General features: G+C 40.6%; 1 protein-coding gene across 3 annotated transcripts in view; it reads right to left on the bottom strand.

Moving 5' to 3' along the window:
• Positions 1 to 3,836: 3,836 nt before the first annotated feature.
• SEPSECS (Sep (O-phosphoserine) tRNA:Sec (selenocysteine) tRNA synthase) overlaps positions 3,837 to 22,083 on the bottom strand; it is a 41,275-nt gene continuing 23,028 nt past the window's right edge. For all 3 annotated transcript variants that reach the window (XM_079770289.1, XM_079770291.1, XM_079770290.1), the window contains exons 9-11: positions 15,684 to 15,777; positions 11,410 to 11,500; positions 3,837 to 10,076 (exon numbers count right to left, since the gene is read on the bottom strand). In XM_079770289.1, coding sequence (XP_079626415.1) covers positions 9,776 to 10,076; positions 11,410 to 11,500; positions 15,684 to 15,777 — 486 coding nt within the window. In that variant the 3' untranslated portion in view covers positions 3,837 to 9,775. The remainder of the gene's footprint in view (positions 10,077 to 11,409; positions 11,501 to 15,683; positions 15,778 to 22,083) is intronic.

Raw genomic sequence — 22,083 nt, 5'->3', positions numbered from 1 at the left:
AAGTTGGCTCAAAAATACACTTATTGCAAATAGATGGGAATAAATGGAAAATAGACAATGATCATAAATGCAAACAAAAAAATGCTGACTTTCCTAATGTTAAAAGGTCCATTTACTTCTAATTAGTAGATTAAAACTGAAGCGTATTTTTATCAGCCTTCAAGAAAAGTTATGAGGGGCTGCTGTGCAAAAGGCTCCTATCTCCCATGCCCAGCCCCTCACCACCCCACACCACCCACTGTCACCCTGGACGGTTTCAGTCTCTGGCAATGACAAATAGGGGATAAACTGGACATGGTGACAGCAAGCAGGGGAAACTGAAAGAACAAAGGAAATTGATGCTGTTTTTTTAAGGTTGATTTTTTTTTTAAATTAATTATTTTAGAGTGAGGAATGGAGAGAGAAAAAAAACACCCATGTGAGAGCAACAGTTGCCTCCTGGATATGCCCTGACTGGGGATCGAACCCACAACCTGGGTATATGCCCTGACCAGGAATCAAGCACTCCAACCAACCGAGTCACACCAGCCAGGGTGAAGTAGATGCATTTTACAGGGAAACAAAGAAAGTTTACCTAAAAGGTGTGACATGTTTTCAGGATCAACTTCTTACCTTGCCTGCTCTGACCAGCCCCTGCCTTGTCACTGGCCCACTCGTGGCTCCGTACCGAATCTGACCTGAAATTAGCCGTGTGACTTGGGGCATCATTCTCGGAGCCTGTTTTCTGACTGGGACAGCTTCACAGGGGGCGTTTCATTAGACCAACGGATCCCAGGAGCTCTGGGTGGCACATTTCCAGTTCACTTCTCCAAGGAGAGGTTAGTTTTTGCTCTGTTTTGGGGGGTTTTCTGACAGCTTTCTAACTATAAGTACTTTCTGCCTCTATGACCAAATGTTTTGGAGGGAGGAGTGTGGAATAACACTCAGCTTCTTAATAAGTTGTGGGGTGTAAAGTACAGCATAGTGAACACAGTCAATAACATCGTAACTCTGGATGGTGACAGATGGGTTCTAGACTTCTCGTGATCAGCTCTTAAATGTCTAATCACTGTGTTATACACCTGAAACTGATATAATACTGTATGTCGACTATAATTTAAAAATAAATATTTTTTAAAGCTAAAAGAAACAGTACAAAAGGTTAATGGGAAGTAAGGCCCTATAACAGAAAAGGGGGCAGGCTGGGCAGGGGAGCCATCAGCCTGGGATGCAGACCCACAAAGTTCAGTCAGTGCCCAGGCGGCTGGAAGCAGAGCCTGCCTGCTGGAGGAGTCGCATCGGTGGGAAGAGCCAGGGCCCGCTACCACCACCCTGCTCCGAAATTGACCAAAAGCTTGACTTTGGCTCAAACACCGAGTTTTGACCAACCCTGAAGGAGCCAACAGCAGGGAGGCTGTCAGCCAAGCACACGCCTGCAGTGGTGACAGGCCTTTTCTTGAAGGGAGAGCAGAGCAGTGCCTCTTGTGTTGGCCACACGGGATAGAATTTTTAGGGCCCTGTTCTAAAAGCAGTGGAAAACCACTGAACAGTTTCAATCAGACAAGATGGCGTTTCATAGTTGCACGAGTATTGAATAATGCCTACTGAACCATTCACACCCCTGAGTATTGAATAATGCCTACTGAACCATTCACACCCCTGAGTCGGGTGTTGGTCCTATGCCAGGTGTCAGGTGCCTGGGACACGAGTGGACAGAACAAAGGTCCTGCTCTGGTGAAGCCTCTGTTCCTCAGAGAGGGAGGGAGACAAACAGTAGGACCTAAGAAATATTCACATGACATAGTCTGCTGGATTTCTGCTCTTCAGTGTGGTCCACGGGCCAACAGTATCACACAGGGGTTTGCTGGAAAGGCCGGCCTCACCCCAGACCTACTGAATTCAGATCTGCATTTTACCAAGAAGCTCACATGACTCTTACGCACAGTAAAATTGAGGGTCCACTATCAATCTTTTTTTAAAAAATATTTCTATTGATTTTAGAGAAACAAGAAGGGAGCGGGTGAGAGAGATAGAAACATCAATGATGAGAGACAATCATTGAGCGGCTGCCTCCTGCACGCCCCACACTGGGGATCGAGCCTGCAACCTGGGCATGTGCTGTGACCCAGAATCAAACTGGCAACCTTTTAGTTCCTGGGTCAACGCTCAACCACTGAGCCACACCAGCCTGGCTTCACTTTCAATCCTCAGACAAATTTTAGACAATGCTAAAGTGGGGGCAATAACTACAGTATTAAAAAGTGTAGTCTAGGTAGACCTCACTGAAGAGAGAAACTGATTAAAAACATAAAGGAGGGGAGGGAGTTGGCCAACCATCTGGGCAGAGATGTTCGCAGGCAGAGGGAGCAGCTGGAACCAAGGCTCTGAGGCAGAAAGTGCCTGTAGCCTTTGAAAGCAAGATGGGGAGGGAGCTACTGCAGTTACCAGACAAGAAACACTGGCAGTCCAGACCTCCTTGGAGGCACAGACGAGTGGAGAACTGGTTTGATTCTGGGTACGTTTCTAAGGTATATCCAAATGATTTCTTGATGGATTCAATGTAGAATGTGAGAGAGAAGTTGAGGATAAGTCCAAGCTGTTGGGAGAACAGAAGTGTGATCAATTAAAGTGGGGAAGGCTGTGGGTAGAACAGGTTTTTTTGGGCAAGATCAAGGAATCATGTAGAAGTTGAGATGTCCGTTAGACATGCACGAAATGATCAGTTTCACAGAAGTGTGGAGCTCAGGAAGGAGGTCTGCTAACGATGTAAATTTGGGAGCCATGATCAATCATTCCACTGTGGTCTTCTGAGAATAGGGATAAATATAATGAACTACTGCCATGCTTGCAGATCTGCTGATTATACCAAAAACTTCGGTCAGACGATACAACCGATGTGGAAGTCACTGTAACAATAACTTTTTCTGTAATCCCTCCTGGGTTGTGATCTGACATTTCAGGTGCATAAAATAGTTAATGCATTTAAATATTGTTTTCTTTAGAATATTCTCAAATATAAATGCAAAACAAAAGGTAGTTCACTGATAAAAACCAAAACTGAGAATAAAAAAAAGATGGTCATCTAAAATCAACTGTATACTTTTTAATTTCCATTGGAGAGTGGACAAAACTCACTGATGACTCCCTCTCAAAAAAATGTTCTACTAAAATAAAAGTTCTACTAAACTAGACAATGAATATATTTTCATTAAAATCTAGCAGCACTTGGTATAGTATAGCGGTGTGCAGAGCATTATAGCAGTTATTAACAGAAGTGCTGTTTCAGGCACCCAGTTAATCATTTATATATACTATCATCTCATTTAGTCCTCATTCCTGTAAGGTTGTACCCATTTCACTTATGAGACCGAGATTCAGAGAAATTAAATATGTGAGCTCACATGGTTAATACGTACCAGGGAAGAAATCTAACTCCAAATGAAATGAGAACTTCCTATAAAATTCAAACAGCACAATTTAGAAATGAAATCTGCTGAGTTAGGAAGTGATACTAATCTATTTTATTTTCAAATGAAGATAAGGTGCTTCTTCTAGGAAAGACTATCTTCTAAGCACCCAACTTTCTATAGTCAATATATCCTTTACAAAAAGGTTGCTGGAATGCCATTTCCTTCCTCTTTAAAAAAAAAAAAAAAATCTAACCACCTCCACCCCCTATGACTCATGATTTTCACTATAAATATGACTTTTCTTGCTGACATCTAGGCAAGGTGATACTGATTAAATAAAAAAGTGGGCAAGTAATTTTGTTAGTTATCTGTACTTTCAGATTTTATCTATAGCAATGATTAGGTGAAATGATACACTGTACTGTTAATGATTTTTTAAATTTTTATTTCATGTAATAAATTATATAATTCATTTTATCTTTAAACAGTCTACAGCAAAAAATATTTTTGAAAACATCTTTCTCTTTTAGTAAGACAAATAGGTTAGCAGACTGACATCAGCTTCAATTCTAATGGCCAAAACCTACCACAATTACACAGTTAAACATTTCTCTAAAAGTTCAAGTTGATACCACTTCATAAAAAGAATACATTTCCATTCTGCATAAGGCCTTAGACTGAACTGTAGAATATTAGGTGGGAAATTATAAAGATATATTCGTTAGCATTGAACTCATCATCTTATTTGTATATACCATAATGGCCAAAAGGAGCATGACAGTGAAAAAAGAAAGGCACAAGAGGATGCAGTGGGTAAGTCTTAGTCCTGTATATTATGAGCAGCCGGCCATAAAAGGCATATAATCTGCATAATGTGACAGATAAGGACAAAAACAGTTCACGGGAGGTATTGGGTTTTTTTACTGTTAATAGCAAATTTGATTGTTCTTATCAAATTATTCAGAGGCTATCAAACTTCTGTGAACATCAAGCATGTCAAACCCATGGCCCGCAAGCCACATGCCTCATTTATTTGGCCCGTGTTAGCCTTTGAGTTGGACATGCTTGGTGTACATAAACTGATTACTTTTCAGTTACAAAGTAAGGTTGGCCTCATGAAGTGCACAGGATAACAAAACCATTTAAGGGCTTGGCAGAAATCAGTACATCTTAGAAAGTGGGAAAAGAAAACCCAACTTTTAAATGCACCAAAGGATATGTATGCAAAAAAATTTCTCTGAACGTACATAAAATGAGATTGATCGGCATTTGTTGGTGTTGTCAATTGTTGGCTATTTTCTTCCATGAAAGAACACAAGAGTTTAACTCTCACGATGAGCTACTTATTCAATATTAAAGTAACGTCACTGGTTAAAAAAGTTACCTTTGTTTAATTTAAATTTTACTAAAACCTACCCTAGGCATATCGTTCTACAGCTTAGGCCTCATTAAAGTTCTCATTACAGGGTGGTTAAGGAAACAGAGCCAGACACCATGTCACCTAAACCAAGAAGCAATTACAGGCTTACCAGAGGGAAAGATAGGCAAGATGGCTGAAGACCTCACAGCCGCATGTGACTGGATTAAGCTCCGCAGATCTGTTGGCCCAAACCTGAAGCAATTATTAACTCGCCTGCTTGAGGAAAAGAGTGTGATTCCACCTGATGTTCCTAGTGTTGGGTGGAATGCTGACCCACTGGCTGCCAACGGCTTCAGATGACCGATCCGGACTCCCTAGGTCCTTAAACATCCTATCAACCCATGTCATGTTCACTACTGACTACATGGCAGACTTTACCAAATTGCAACGTGACTATGTGCTACATTTTCAAGCAGCATTCATACATGGTTTCAACCTCCTTGCCTCAATACTGCACTGTTGTGAGCTCCAGAAGCGTTCTACCCAACACTGTCATGCAACTCCTGTACCTGTGAGATCTTAGAGAAGGGGTTTAGCTTAAGTCGGAGTCCTATTTATCCTGGGATTCCTTTCTCAAAACTGCCAACTGAGACTACTACTCATAGGCGGTCATGGGAAGGTGATCCAGCAATTGCAGTGTCCTATAGGCTGGCAAAAGAAATCTTATCATTTGCTCAAGAAGGTAAAGAATTGGGTACTCTTCTTAACTCGGGTCAATCGCCTAAACACTCAGAGAGGTTGTCCCTAAGCCATATTGCCCCTCTCCCCTGGACTGCTTACATTTGTGTCATTTTGGTACATGGGGCAAAAATATAGAGGCAAAGTCTCGTCTGTAGCCAGGTATATCAGAGTTGCCTCTTACATACCAACTCTTCTCCAACCCTCAGGTGGTTCACTAAGGCTGTTTATAATCTACTTGATGTCAATGAGACCTTCCATCTAACATTTAAGCTCAAGTTGACTCCTGTTATAGCTTAGCCAGACATATTACTCAGGGAGGTGCTGGTTTCTAAGTTACTTTTTGTAGGGATTGCGAAAATAAATCCTGATGTCACCCGGCTAATGAGGCTAAACTAAACATTACTAAGGTTGACAGTCAAGGTGTGCAAGCGCCTGACTTGTACTCCTTACTAGGAATGCTGAAGCCTCTCGACGCAATCAGGACAATGATCACTGAGGTAAAGAAAACCACAGAATTTTGCCAAACCTCTCCTTGTCAAGCTCATCATAACGTGAGGTCTTTGCTCACAAGCCCCAACTGGCACTTGTCTGTACTCCTGAAGACATACATAGCAGTGTTGGTGTCCGAAGTACTTGTTCTCTCTCGTGATACTCCCTCTGAGGTCATTTTAGACCTCTGCCATGTTTGTAAGATAATTATTCACACAAAGGGTGATGCTAGGTATTCAGAGAGAGTTATTGAAGATTTGTGTGGCACTACCCAAGAGAATTTGTTGTCTGATTTTCCACTCGCCACACTTACTAGTGCTCAGCACTACTATGATCATGCTAATTTCGGGATTCAGGGAGCTATCACTTACTGTACCTTTGAAAAGCCTGCATTGGTAGGACCCTGCCAGACTTATCTTGTAACAGTTACTCAGGGATAACAAGCTTATTGGTCTATCAGAAGCTTCTTTGCATCTTGAGCCTGATGATTTGTGCTCCTCGGTATGTCCAAAAACTGATGGTATTTTCTGTGCCATTGTTGATGCTACACTGTCAGTACTCAATGCTGTAGAATCTTACCCAATTGTTGCCAAGCATGCTTGGTTTGGAAGATGTGATTTTTGGAAGATGTGATTTTTCAGGAAGTTCTTGTTGCTCCAAGGCTAACCCCATTGATCCAGCAACTGCATTGCTATCTGGAGATACTCCGCAGTGCAATGAAGATGAGGCGAAGGAATCCTCAGACTTCGGTATGTTTGCTTGCCCACGGCTTCTGGGGGTGTCCAGGTTTCATTATTTGGGGAAGGACTTCGCATAGAGGTTCAATCTGATGTTCCTGACATGGGTTGGCTCTGGATAGGATCTCACCACTGTTGTAATTTAGTAACCATTGGGACCATTTAAGAAAAAAAAAAGAAAGAATGAAAAGAAACAGAGCCACAGCCGTGTTATATGCTGGGGCAAAATACTGAAAAAACTTAATTTAAATTTACCATTCTGTATATCAAATGCCTATTGGTTGAACAAAACTGTATTTAATAATTCACATTCTATAGCTTCATTCATCTAATACACAAAGCTAACTAGAAAGATTTATAGCTGAACACTGAGTTCCTAAGGCTGGTATCACATGTCATTCCCTGATAGAGTGAGAATTCATCAGCTGAGAACATAAGAGCCAAATTGAGAGTTGGATTTAAAATACCTTTCCCTTCTGTGTGTATAAGGAACACATTGTGTAGTGACCTAAAGAATATTTTCTGTTATTCAATTTTCTTTTCTGGGCAGACTACCACAGCACAGTGACTTTAAAAACCCAACTCCAAAACTCTATCTGACAGCCTGCGGGGGAGCAGTTGGGTCACAAAAACAGACAGGCCACCTTAGTCAATGACAGAAAGGCATCATCCTTGGCCCCTGCCACAGTTTCAGGACAACTAAGGCCAATTAGGAGGGTTACCAATTAGTACTAGCAATTTAAAATAAACAACTGTTTGTATATACTTCCTTATACTTACATGTGGAAATGGGAGAGCAAGGAAAACAATATTGGGGTAGGGTAAAGGAAAGCCTGTATATACAGAACCTACAACAACCCTTCAAAACTCTTGGGAATTCTATGATCTCAAGGTCAAATTTAAACCAGCAGGAACAGAACTGGAATCCCAAAACCTCTGAAAAGAAAGTGCTAATAATAAACACTGCAGCTGATTTTATGCACCAGGAATGAAATGTTACAACACATCTATCATTCACATGTGGGCTCATGTAATTTATCTTCAATTAGAATGCTTATCTATTCAGCAACTGAAGCCTAAGAGCTGCTGATACACTGCAGAAGAAACAATATTTGCTAGTCTCTCTGCTCTGGCCTCTCTTAAACGACAATACAGATCACTTGTTCTGTAAAGCAGTTCTGGCTTATGCAGAGACAGGTGCACTGCCAGCATTTACACCGGCAACATCACTTCGTTTCTTTTCGCAGACTCCAGAGGTTCTGTGCAGACTCTTCAGCTTATTGGTTCTACAATTCAGTCCCAAATTCACATAGAAAACATTACATAACTTTTTAATCCAGGATTTACTCCTTTAAAATAAGTTGTTAAAGCTATTTTTTTAAAAACAGATCTTTACAATATTTGAACTCTAGAGATATATGACATTTATAATTAAGTACTTTATGACATTTATAATTAAGTAAGTACTTTATTTCAACAGTCTTGACTTCCAAGGTTGTCAAGCCAGTGTCTAAAGTATCCTAACTTATACTTTAGTGAGAGTGGATCTGTCTAAGCTCATGTTTAATAGCACACATTGCCAAATCAAGAGAGAAAAAAAAACCCAGAAATCAAGGCAGATTCTTTACTGCAGTGTTTTCAAAAGTATGTTCAGTGGATGTCAATAAGTCTTCAGATAAGGATACGTTCAAGTTGTTTCAAAGGAATTCTTAGAACCTTTAATATGCCAATAAGCCGGTCTGCAAAGTCCCCAAATTATTTGTCCACAAGATCTTTTATCCCCATGAGCACCTCTTAGGAACAACACTCCACAGAGTGGGTCTTGAGAAACAGCTTCACCATTTGGTGTATTCAGAAGCTTCACTAATTCCTCCGACTATGAGACATCAGTCTATTTCTTAAATGACACGAATAATTGTTACAGCCAATAGGTCTTGAATTTCAGACTCAGAAAGTGAACATGTGGGCAGGGAGGGGGGATACACCTGTTTATCATACTACATCATTTCACTTCCCTAGCAATCTATGTTCAGAAATACCCATGGTTAACCACTCTTTCTAATTACTGTGCACAACACCTGGGTACACTAACCAATATTCGAAGGCTGCTTAAAGCAAAAACAGTGGAATTAAGTTTTCATTTCCCCAAATGGAAAGATGCACAAGTGCCATATAAAACAATTTATAATTACATATTTAGAACGGGTAACGCTGGTTACTACCCAAGAGTCTATACCATATAGACAAATAACACTGTAGAGCTATCTTCTTTGAAGCACTATTGAATAATTAAAGTTGCTATGGAAAACTCTTCCCTTGAGGAGCTAGTTTACTTTAGAGCAGTGTTTCTCAACCTCAGCATTACTGAGATTAGGAATTGGATAATTTTTTGTTTTGGAAAGTTGTCTTGTCCACCATAGGATGTTAGATGTCAATAGCATCCCACCAATCGTAACAACCAAAAAATATCCCAGATATAAGCAAAAATGTCCCAGATATTTGCTTGGATATAAGCAACTCATCCCCAGTTGAGAACCAATGCTGTTGAGAGAAAATTAAAGCTTACCCCTTGACTACGCTTCTCTGGGAAGTGTCCATTTTACAGGCATACTGTGACTTGCACATATCCACAAACATCTAGAAATTAGTAGCATTAGAGATCTTTCTAAATTCTATGTGATCAGAAACAAAAGTAATTTGTGATCGGTAGAGAATGGTTAGGAAGAAACAGTCTACACATTTCAAAAAGTATTGTGGTAATTTTACTGCTCTTATATAAGAATTATCTGAATCATAATGCTTAGTTGACAAATATTTTTACAATTAGAAAAATGCTAATTGTGTATTATAATCCATTAAGGATCATAATGCTTGAGGCTATATAAGAATAAAAAGTATAACAATCATAAATGGCTAAATCAGGCCATATTCTTATTCCTTGACCAAACATTCTCCATGACATTCTCAATTCAAAAATTTCAAGACTTATCTTTAAACTGCTTGCTTATACTGTCACCTCATCATTTCTTTCAAATTATCAAAACGAAACCCTTCACATGTCATGAAGAATCCTCGAACTTGTCAAGAAGTACATTCTCTAGTTTTAAACCCATTTCTTCAATAACCACATCTTCAGTTTTATCATTGTCAACTCCAGATCCATCACTCTCTCTATTTTGTTCTTTTCTTACTATCTTGAAACACTTGTCCAGTCTCTTTATGAACAAGTCCACATCCTGTGTCTTCATTCCAATGGCTGACGCAGCATTGAGGTAGGCACAAGGGTAATCATTGGTATGTGACATGAAGCCTCGGAAAGTGTAGCCACTCACAGTTTGCACAGCCCCAAGAGGCACAACTCTAAAAGGAAAAAAATTACCAATTTGATATGTCTGGTGATATTAGAGTATCACCCACAAACAAAACATAGCTATGTTGCTAAGCCTTACATCTACTTCTTAAGAAGTTTAGAAACAGCCATAAATTATGGTCTATGAAGAAAGACTGTCAGCTTTAAACTAAACAGTATACAACACACTCAATTTTACATGGAAAAGTGATTAATATTTACTTATCTCCTATTAAAGAGGTACAAGCTCTAGGGATTGCAGACACCTGTACATCTTCTTCAAAGAGTTAAAAGTAAATTGTTTTTGTAGCAAATATGGAATCTGACTTCACATATACGAACTTTAATGGAATGGTGGAACTAGTACGTCAAAATCACTTTGATTAACTTCCATGTGTCACCTCAAATAATCAACAAACTAAAATTACACCTATCTGATCAGTGCCATGCAATAAGAATTTTAAAGCAAGGATCCAAAAGAAATTATATAACTGCTAACAGTGGGGCGGTGGTCAGCAATCAGTAATGGCACACACTTTTTTTTTTAAGCTTGATTTCATTGGCACACTTGATATAAGCAGATTTCTAAACAGTCCTTTTTATTTCTCAAAGTCAATTAAGATAAACATAAAGACAAATCATGGCAACACTAAAAGCAAAGCTAAGAAAACCATTTTAGAAGTATCTAACTATGCTGTGTTATATCACAGTAAAAGCTGAATTCATCTAAGATTTTTTTTCTTTTAAAAAGTTGTCCTTTGATGTGAAATCTCTAACCTCTGATAGTCAGAGGAAAGAGAAGAATGTAAACAGGAACACTTAGAACAAGGTATTTCTTTTCAAGTCATTCTTCTTTGACATCATCAAATTAAAAATGAAATTAATTTTTAAACCAGGTACATAAAGGAGCAAAATGTACATTTTTCAAAGACAGTACTTAGACAAGAATTGCATAACCTTTTTAGTTTAGAAAATGGGCTTTTCCTTAAAAATACTTTCACTTAAATTTAGTAATGAAGATGACATTTCTAACACCATTAAGTGACATCACTGAAGATTATCTAACAAAAGAAAATAAAGACAAACACAGAAAGGTAATGAACTTTTGTTTCTGTATGTCTATTAAAATAAACGAGATTCAGATCTTTCTGTGTCTATTTGATGTGTAGGCAGTCCACAGGTGGGCATATAATAGACTTATAGATTCTCGACCTCAATATTTATTCCACGATGAATTCTTAGGGGTAGTTCAGCATATACTTGGGGGAATTGTTAAAGAAAGGTACTTTATTAGCCAAATAACTTCAAAAAGCCAAATCAATCCAAGCTTTTAAACATAATTACCTGGCTCCAGAAACCTGTCTGGTAAAAAGCATTGAGCCAAGCTGAGTGACAGCTTTGTCACGGTGCTCATCTAGTGTCTTAAGTGTCACAGCTGAAAAAGAAAAAAGCACCCCAGTGAGCCTTGATTCACGAGCAAAAATCACTCAAAAACAACACTTACTAATGAAAACATTACTTTTGTGTGTGTTAAAATACATATAACATGAAATTTACCATCTTAGCCATTTTTAGGTTATGTTCAGTATTGTTAAATACATTCACGTTGTTGTGCAACCACCATCCAACTATCCATCCCTATAATTCTTAGCATTTTGTAAAACTGAAACGGTATACCTATTAAAAAATAACTCCCAATTCTCCCTTCCCTGAGCTGCTGCAACCACCATTGTACTTCCTGTCTCTATGATTTTAACTGCTCTAAGTACCTCATATAAATGAAATCACTCAGTATTGGTCTCTTTGTAACTAGTTTATTTCACAGAAACATGACTTTGTATTCATTGTCAAGTGGCGTGATTGGCATGCACTTAATAAATTATAGTAAGGATTTGCTTGCATGTCAGACAAAAATACATTAATATAAATTAACATACTCAGAATCAGACAGAATTTCCATATCACCTCTCTAAAGAGTGAATTTTCCAATTAAACAGATAAAACTATGACATGATCAATATGGCAGTTTAGTCAAATTCAACCATGTTTTAGGAACTTGTAAAATGAGAAAGTGGGATATATTTCAGCACATATAAAACACTAAATAAGATCAACTTCTGCATATAAAAATGAAAATTATCTTTCTGAGATTATGTGAGTAAACTGCACTCTATGCATACCACCAATCACTGATACTAGGTACCATTTCCTAAGGATGGACTTAACCATACTAGGTAGTTTACAAATATAATCTCAACTATACTATCTAATAAAAGAGTGATATGCAAATTAACCGTCACCCCACGACAAAAATGGCGGTGCCCATAGCCACAAGATGGAGGCGCCTAGTCCTCTCAGCCCCGTTGGAGTCCCCCAGTCTCAGGGAGGGCTGCTGCTGAGAGCCTGCAGAGTAAGCAGCCTGGCGGAATGCTGCCCAGAGGCCCTCCTGACGCTTTATAAAAAACAAAAAAAAATTCACTCCCCACAGGCTGATCCCCTCCCAGCAGCAGCAGGCTGGGGTCTCAGCCTGGGAGGGGCACGCATCCCCACAGCACGATACCCTGCCAGTGGCGGCAGCCTGGGCTGGGGTCTCAGCCTGGCAGGGGCATGCAACCCCACAGCGCGATCCCCTGCCAGTGGCGGCAGCCTGGAGTCTCAGCCTGGCAGGGGTGCGCAAACCCACAGTGCGATCCCCTGCCAGCGGCGGCAGCCTGGGCTGGGGTCTCAATCTGGCAGGGGCGTGCACCCCCACAGCGCGATCGCCTGCCAGTGGCGGCAGCCTGGGGTCTCAACCTGGGAGAGGCGTGCACCCCCATGGCGCAATCCCGCCAGCGGCAGCAGCCTGGGCTGAGGTCTCAGCCTGGGAGGGGTGCACACCCCCACGGCGCGATCCCCTCCCAGCTGGGGCAGCCTGGGGTCTCAACCACTGAGTCACACCAGCCAGGCAGATAGGGAGGAATCTTAAATGTATCTTTTTTTTTTAAATAAATTTTATTGACTTTTTACGGAGAGGAAAGGAAAGGGATAGAGAGCTAGAAACATCTATGAGAGAGAAACATCAATCAGCTGCCTCCTGCACACTCCCCACTGGGTATGTGCCCCCAACCAAGGTACATGCCCTTGACCAGAATTGAACCTGGAACCCTTGAGTCGACAGACCAATGCTCCATCCACCTAGCCAAACCAGTTAGGGCTGTCCAATATGTTAAAGAAAAAACCCTATATAATAAGGAGGGAATATGCAGGGGAGGACATTTGGGTGTGACCGGGTTGTCAGGGGAGGGCAGTTAAGATCCACAGGGATTGGGCCTAAACAGGCAGTCGGACATCCCCTGAGGGGTCCCAGATTGGAGAGGATGCAGGTTGGGTTGAGGGACACCATCCCACCCCCATTGCACCGGGCCTCTAGTCCTATCTAATAAAGAGTAATATGCAAATTGACCATACCTCTGCTATACCCATAAGCCACGCTCACCAGCCAATCGGGAGCGAGTATGCAAATTAACCCAACCAAGATGGTTGCGGATACAGAGAGATCAGGAGGCTTGGGTTTCCCTGGCAACGGAGGAAGCCAAGCTTTCCGCCTGCCCTGGACTGCCTTGGCCTCCGCTCAAGGCTACAAAGTTTCAATTATAGAAGATAAATAAATCCCAGGTAACAGGGCCTCTGCTTGGGTCGCCGGGGGGGCGTGGCTGGCCTGCAAACCGCCACAGGCCCCTTACCCAGGCCGCCCCATGCCCCAAGGGAACCCCCACCCTGATCCAGGACACCCTTCAGGGCAAACCAGCCAGCCCCCACCCGTGCACCAGGCCTCTATCCTATCTAATCCTCCTATCTAATAAAAGAATAATATGCAAATTGACCATTACTCCAACACACAAGATGGCTGCCCCCATGTGGACACAAGGTGGCCACCACAAGATGGCCAGCAGGGGAGGGCAGTTGGGAGGGACCAGGCCTGCAAGGGAAGGCAGTTGGGGGCGATCAAGCCTGCAGGGGAGGGCAGTTAGGGGTGACCAGGCCGGCAGAGGAGGGAAGTTGGGGGCGACCGGGCCTTCAGGGAAGGGCAGTTGGGGGGAACCCAGGCCTGCAGGAGAGAGCAGTTGGGGGGGACCAGGCCTGCAGGGGAGGGCACTTAGGGGTGACCAGGCCTGCAGGGGAGGATAGTTAGGGGTGACCAGGCCTGCACAGGGGAGGGCAGTTAGGGGCAAACAGGCTGGCAGGGGAGCAGTTAGGCATCAATCAGGCTGGCAAGGGTGTGGTTAGGGGGTGATCAGGCTGGCAGGCAGAAGCGTTTAGGGACAATCAGGAAGGAAAGCAGGCGAGCAGTTGGGAGCCAGCAGTACTGGATTTTAAGAGGGAATGTCCGACTGCCCGTTTAGGCTTGATCCTACTGGGATTGGGCCTAAACGGGCAGTCAAACATCCTTCTAGAGGTCCCAGATTGGAGCGGGTGCAGGCTGGGCTGAGGGACACCCCCCTGCCCGTGCCTAATAATAGACAAACATGTAAACTGACCCTACCTCCGCTACACCCACAGCCAATCAGGAGTGAGTATGCAAATTAACCCAACAAAGATGGTGGGTTAGTTTGCATATGCAGGCATGGAGCGGCCGGAAGGGGCTGGACACCTGCTATGATGGGGAGAGGGGGCAATGGAGGGAGCTACAGGAGCAGTGCTCCGGCCGGGTGCGAGGACTTGCAGGCTCCCAGGTGGCCGGGAGCGAAGCCAGGGGAAGGAAGGCCTTTTCTTGCATAAAAATCATGCAACGGGCCTCTAGTTCTTTAATAATTCTGCATGTGAGGATTATTATCTCTATTTTATAGATGGGGAAAGCAAGTTAGGGGCTAGTACATGGCAGAATTGGGATTCAAATTATACCACATCACCTTCTATAGCATCTACATAAATTATAAACCAACAAAGGACTGGCTGGGCAAAATAGTTCTCCATGGAAGCCATTCCTGAAAAAGGTTTGTTACAAATGACTATTTACTAACTTTCCTCAGATATGCCTGAAATATGAAGCATATTACACTGCACATATTCACAAAGTAAAAGAAATATAATGAAGCTTAAAAGTTACTTAAATGCATAAAAGTCAACATTTATATTATGCCGTTCAGCAGTTCTTGTCTACATGATAAAAATCATAGCCCCTATACAAAGGAAATTATCATAAATGCAGAATTCTCTAACACAGAGATGCTCAAGAAAACAAACAATAATAGCAATAAAACAATATAAGAATAGCTTTAACTTCTAATATTATGGTGTTTGTTAACTGACAAATGTTTTTTAATATTTATATTGAGTCCTTACTAGCGGCCAAATTATTTTCATTAGAAGCAGGAGTTAAAGTATTATTTTCTGACTATTAGCTATAATACTTAATATTGACTTGGATTCTTTCAGAATATAGGTTTTTTTTTAATCTTAGAAATACATTAAAGCATTTCCAAAGGCTAACTAAACCTTTTCAATTTACAAATTAATACTGTAATAAATTTAGAAATATCATTGTGACCAGAAGGAATTCATACTCATTCTAGAAATACCAGCTTCCTGCTGGGGATGGTTCACAAGTGCTGATTTTCCTTTTAAAGGAAAAAAATTACCTAAAGATATGGGATTGTGAGGTGTATGCAACAGTCTTTCATCGTAGGCTTCTGCCAGCTTCTTTAGTTGGATGGACAAATATGAAAACATTTCCTGCAATAAGAAAATGTTACAGTTGAAAATCAAATATGTATTGAAACTTGCCAAATTTAATAAGACAAAATCTGACTGGTGTCAAGTTTGTGATATAAATTAAATTAAACATCATTCATGTGCCCTAGGAGCAATTCTTTACTTTGCTGCACTATAGTGAAATTCAAAGCTGCCACAATTATCAGAAACCACAGGATTTAGGTAAAGAAGACGATGAACCAGCACATTTCCTGCTTTGGGGCTATCATGTATCCGTCACAAATTCATCCTCTTTTCAGAACCTCCAGGGTTCCTGCTCTAGTCCAAGTAGCTGTCGATCTCTGCCCTGGACCACAACAATACATTCTAAATGATTTCCCTGCCGCCTTTCCAGCCCCTCGACAATCTGTTCTACACACAGAATGGTCTTTCAAAAGCGTAACTCAGACCATGTCCCTCCCAATGACTACCTCCTGGAAGTATAAAAATACAAACTCTTCACCCAGAAGGCCCTGAACGATCTGGCTCAGCCAACAAGCACAACTCAGCAACTTACTACTGTGCCACTTACTACAGTGCCAGCCACATCGGCCTCCTTTCCAACAGCTGAACATGCCAAGCTCATTCTAGTGTCAGAACCTTCATGCCTGCTTCCCCTGGACTCAGGAGCTCTTCTCCAGTCATTCCATGAGTGGTCCCTTTAGAAACAGACTAAGGAGACCTTCCTTTATTACTTCCCCTTAAAAGCTGCTCAACGACTCTGTCCATTCTCAACTCTCAATCTCATTCCAACACCATTACTTATCACAATCTGAAATTATCTCATGTATTTGCCTAAACAAATACTGCTTATGACAATTTACTAGAATAGAAAAACTCCTTGAAAGGAAGGACTCTGACTGCTTCACCACTATTTCCTCAACACCAAGAAAAATGTGCCAAGCTTTTAGAATGTAAGTAACTTAGGAAGAGGTAGTTTAAAAATGAATTTCTTTTAAATCATATAAACTTAATATTAACAATTCTCTCAACTCAATTTAAAAATAGAGCAACTAAAAACTAAATATTATATTCATGATCCTACTCTAGAGAACAATGCACAGCTAATAGTAGAAAATAAAGTAAAAATATTTTATAAGTACAAAATTTCATGTGCACATGTAAGAAGTGGGAGTTAAACCAAGTTACATATAAATATTAAATTGGCAATTGTTTGACCTAAAATTATACTTTTTTCTCCTAGTAAGCCCTTTCCAAAGTCTTGAAATGAAAATCTGTCCACAAAAGTCTGCTCCCGAACAACCCATTTGCACTGACCTCCTCCAGCCAAAGTCAAAACCTATAAAGTCTAAAGATGCAACTAATAGCCCCAGACCAACAGAGTACCCTGATGTGAAGACGGCAGAAAATGATACTTCTCTAATTTCACAGGTCACAAAAGCTGCTTCCATTTTCTGTAAGGTAAGGGTTGCAGAGTCTGATCCCACACTGGGACTCAGAATAACTTTTTCATGTTTAAAGCACACAGACGACTAACTCCATCCTTGGTTAGGCAAAGATTAAGAGAAGAGAAAAATTTCTATCAAGTCTATAAATTACTAGGGGCCCGGTGCACAAAATTCGTGCACTGGGGGGAGGAGGATGTCCCTCAGCCCAGCCTGCACCCTCTCCAATCTAGGACCCCTCGGGGGATATCCGACTGCCGATTTAGGCCTGATCCCTGAGGGATCAGCAGTCAGACACTCCTCTCACAATCCAGGACTGTTGGCTCCCAACCGCTCGCCTGCTTGCCTGCCTGATTGTCCCTAACTGCTTCTGCCTGCCAGCCTGATTGTCCCCTAACCACTCCCCTGCTAGCCTGGTCATCCCTAACTGCCCTTCCCTGCCAGCCTGGTTGCCCCTAACTGCCCTCCCCTGCCAGCCTGGTCGCTCCTAACTGCCCTCCCCTGCAGGCCCGATCCCCCCAACTGCCCTCCCCTGCAGGCCCAGTCACCCCCAACTGCCCTCCCCTGCCAGCCCAATCGCCCCTAACTGCCCTCCCCTGCTGGCCTGTTTGCCCCCAACTGCCGTCCCTTGCCGGCCATCTTGTGGTGGCCATCTTGTGACAACATTGGGGCAGCCATCTTGCAATGACATGGGCACAGCCATCTTGTGACCACATGGGGGCGGCCATCTTGTGTGAGGGCATGGCAGTCAATTTGCATATTACCTCTTTATTATATAGGATTAATGAATCTACTAAAGACCACAAAACAATGTTGACACAGTATATTTTATATTCTGACCTGAAATTTATTTTTGGCTAATTGTTGTTCTTGAATTTTTAGGGTATAAGATCAATCTCAGCATGTAAAAAATATGAAATCTTAGATCATGAAAAGAAATTGACTCTTTTATATTTAAAAAGTTAACATCCACATTTGTCATATCTATTGAGCGTGTAGAGAAATATTTAAGGAGACAAATGTTATCACCAGAAACAGAAAAAAAAAAAGTTGTGATAGGTATCTTTTTTTTTTTTTACTTAATTTTTATTGTTGACCCTGTTACAGATGTTTTCATTCCCTCCCCCCTTCACCCACTTCCTCCCCTCTGGCCATCACCACACTTGTGGTAGGTATCTTTTCTTAGACATATAAAAATTTCTGACCCCTCCTTCTTAAACTAGTTTCAATATTCGCTTCAGAAGGTGAAACAATAAAATAGAAGAAGTTAAGAGTTTTTCAGCAACTGAAACAATTCACAATCTTTCAGCACCACACCAGTGTTTAAAAAAGTCACGTTTTAATTTATTGATTTTTTCATCTCTATTATACGCCAAAGTCTTAATCTTCACCTGTCTCTCTTACTCTTATAAATCAAACTCTTAGCAGAAATAAATCTGAGAGTCCATAAATACCTTTCACAGACTCCTACATTCCGCACCCCCAATAGAAACAAAAAACAAACACACACATTTTAGAATTGAACACCAATTTAAAATATTATTCTACCTAATATGGCTGCCACAATAATCACCAATGTGGTCACACTTATAGAGCACAGCTGACCCTTGAACAACACAGATTTGAACTCTACAAAGCTACTTACATGCAAATTATTTTCAATAAATACAGTTGGCCCTCTGTATCGCAAGTTCACATCCATAATTAAACCAACTACAAGTCGAAAAAAGTATTTCGATCCATGGTTCGGAATCTGTGGATAAGGAGGGCCTACTGTATACATTGCTCTACGCCCTTATATATAGGTAGGGACTTGGGCATCTGCAGATTTTGATATGAGGGGAGGGGTCCTAGAACCAATCACCCACAGATCCAATCACCCACAGATACCAACGCCCACTGTAGTTAAGTTTTAGGGGAATCAAAAGTTATACGTGGGTTTTTGATTGCACAGGGTGTTGGCACCCCAACCCCCATATTGTTCAAGAATCAACTGTACTTAATTTGTAGTTAGCTACTTCTAAACAGAGAGGAAATGTTTCCTTAGTAACACCCCTAGTGGTGCTTTTAAACTTAATACTGCATACATGTTAATGAAAAAACTGAGATTTTTCCCAATGTTCACTTGGGAAAATACTTTAACAAACACTTTAACACATCAGTTTTAACTAAATCAGTTCTATCAATCACTTGCTAATACCACTAAAACTCAGTTTTAACTGCAGCTAACATTAGGGTAAAAATCTTTAAACAGTAAGCATAATACTAAGGTAACTAAATCTGATATCACTACTATGGGAGTAATCAGAAAAAAAAGAAAATATTTATGAATCAAGTTCACATTCATCTGCGAATATTTATAGTATCTCTATTCTGTGTAAGGGTTATGAGGTAATCCAATAAGCAAATAGGCTTAAGTTATCTGAAAGCACAATATACTGAATCCTACAATATTCCACACATTAAGGTCCTAAATGTTCTCCCATTAATATCACTAACTTTAAATAGATCGTTTAGGAGACTGTACCACTATTTCCTACACTAATACTTAGCTAAGCAGTTTTTTACCTGATATATTAAAGGCACTAAAGAACCTGCTTGCCTTTTTTTTTTTTTTTTTTTAGCTACAGTTAAATCTATAACTGACATTTATTATAAAATACTTCTGTAAAGGGAGAAATTTATTAGCACCCCAAGCAAATATATATAGAGAGATTGTACTTAAAAGAAATGAAATATTATTGATTTTCTATGTCATTTTTGCTGTATTTAACCTAATTTTAAAAGACTCTTCACTACAGATAAACTGAGCTGTATACCTGAATGCTAATGTCAGCTATATTTTCAGAATAAAAATACAAAACTTTACACCATAGTTCAAGATGTTAATGGAGGGGAAGTTGAATTATATTAAGCATTACCTTTCCTATGGCCTTTTGTAAACTGATTTACAGTCATGAAGCCCAACATTCAGCCTATCCCTCCCCATAACCCAAAGTTGTGCATAATTCACTAAATTTTAATGAAAAAGGTCTTATGTAATCATGTTTTTTAAAACATACTGTTTCATGTTCAGCTTAAGATATAAATAGAACTTTGCATATTACTACAGTATGCCTCATAAGGTGGGTAATACATCAAAAGGAAAACAGTCTAATCTTTCACTGATAACATGAAAGGATAGATGGACAACAGGCTGTAGGTACATATCCATGCAAAGATGTCCATATTTGAAGATAACAGTACAATGCAATGTGTCTCTATGATTGTGGCCAAATTAAAGGATCCAGGCACACTCGGCAGTCTTTGCATCCCAGGCTAAAGTACAGCTTTCAAACTCTTCTGTTGTGGCCCCACGAACAGGCCACATGCTTTTGTTGAGATTCAACCACTCCACTTTAGGGCTGCAGAACTTCTAATGTTTCCAAACCCAGCTTTGCTATAGAACATTGTTTGGCCTAGATGTCTGATGTTCTTTTATAATGTAGTTTGTCCTCCAAGTGTCAACTAACAAATTCCAGCCCCTGGAGCAGCCATTCGCTGCCATCCTCTTCTGCACTTGTCCAATTCAGCAGACATTTGCAACCATGATTACCTGCCTGACCTGTCAACAAGGCACTCTTCTAAAAGGAAAGCTAAGCAGAATAATGGCCTTCTCCAGCAAAACAGGTGAGGATAAACTTGTAAGACTGATCTTTCTGTTTGCTTAGAGAAATTCAAAGAAACAGTCTCTTAAATTTAACCCCTTCCCTTAAAGGCTGCTTCAGTTAAATTCCTGGTCATTTCTCCCATCAATGAAGCAGCTGTGTTGATCCAGAAGGGGCTGAGGGCAAAGAGGCTCAATTCACACGCATAGTGCCACTGCCTCTGATCCTTTCACCCTTCAAAAGAGACAGCTTGAGAAGGAATGGCTTCAAGCTGAGTTCTTGTCTGCCTCTACTGTGAGAAAGATAAAGCCTTTTCTGAAAAGATATACTAGATGAAATACCCTCTAAAAATATCATTGTGGTGAATAAGGGCACAGAATAAAAAAATTCCAAGTTTTCTTTTAACACTCCTTTTTTTAGTATGCAATAACACCAATAATATAAAAAGGAGCTCTCGGTGATGGTATATAAATAGCTCTGGCTGGAACAAAATAGCTTTGCCTCAGCTTCTCCAGAGCTGAACCAATAAACTATCACGATTAAATTTTCACAGTTCAAAAGCAAGTCCATTTAAACAACAGAGGCTCTTACTTCTGCAACAAATCCAATAAAAAAACAATATTTATGCTACATATATGTAATTATGGTTTATGGAGGACATCGACATTTTTCAATGAAAAGATTTGCCTGTTGAATGAAGTTGTAAAGAACAATTTTATTCACTTACAGTGACAGAGTTCTCAAATGAGCATTCTAATACTAAAAGGCTACTACTGCAGATAATCTGTATTCTAAGTCTCTATTAAAGAATTTTAAATAAACCAATTAACACAGAATAGAGCCTTTGGGGTTTTACATACCTCCACTAGGTAAGAAAGGGGCAGTCACAAGATCATCGTTTTTTATGGCTCAAGTGCCTAGTACAGAGCAGGCAAACACTCCCCTGATACTGGACGCAGTGAGAGCAGAGTGATCAGACAGCAAGTAGAGACTTTAGCACCACACTAACCTGAGTTTCAATGGCAGTTCGGGCACTTACATGTGGTCCCTGAGTAAGTACTTAACTTTTCTGTAAAATGGGAATAATGCCTACCTGAGAAACTTACTCTAATATGAAATAATGAATATAATAAACCTAGCAGAGTTTCTGGAATACAGCATACATTCATAAAAATGTTTTCCCCATCCACCTACTTTTCCCTTAGCCTAAAAGAGGTTTCAGGTTAAAATAACTA

Source organism: Cnephaeus nilssonii (assembly GCF_951640355.1).
Source record: "Cnephaeus nilssonii genome assembly, chromosome: 1".
Classification (NCBI taxonomy): domain Eukaryota; kingdom Metazoa; phylum Chordata; class Mammalia; order Chiroptera; family Vespertilionidae; genus Cnephaeus; species Cnephaeus nilssonii.
Note: the sequence above shows the minus strand (reverse complement) of the source record. Positions and strands in the feature narration are given on the sequence as shown.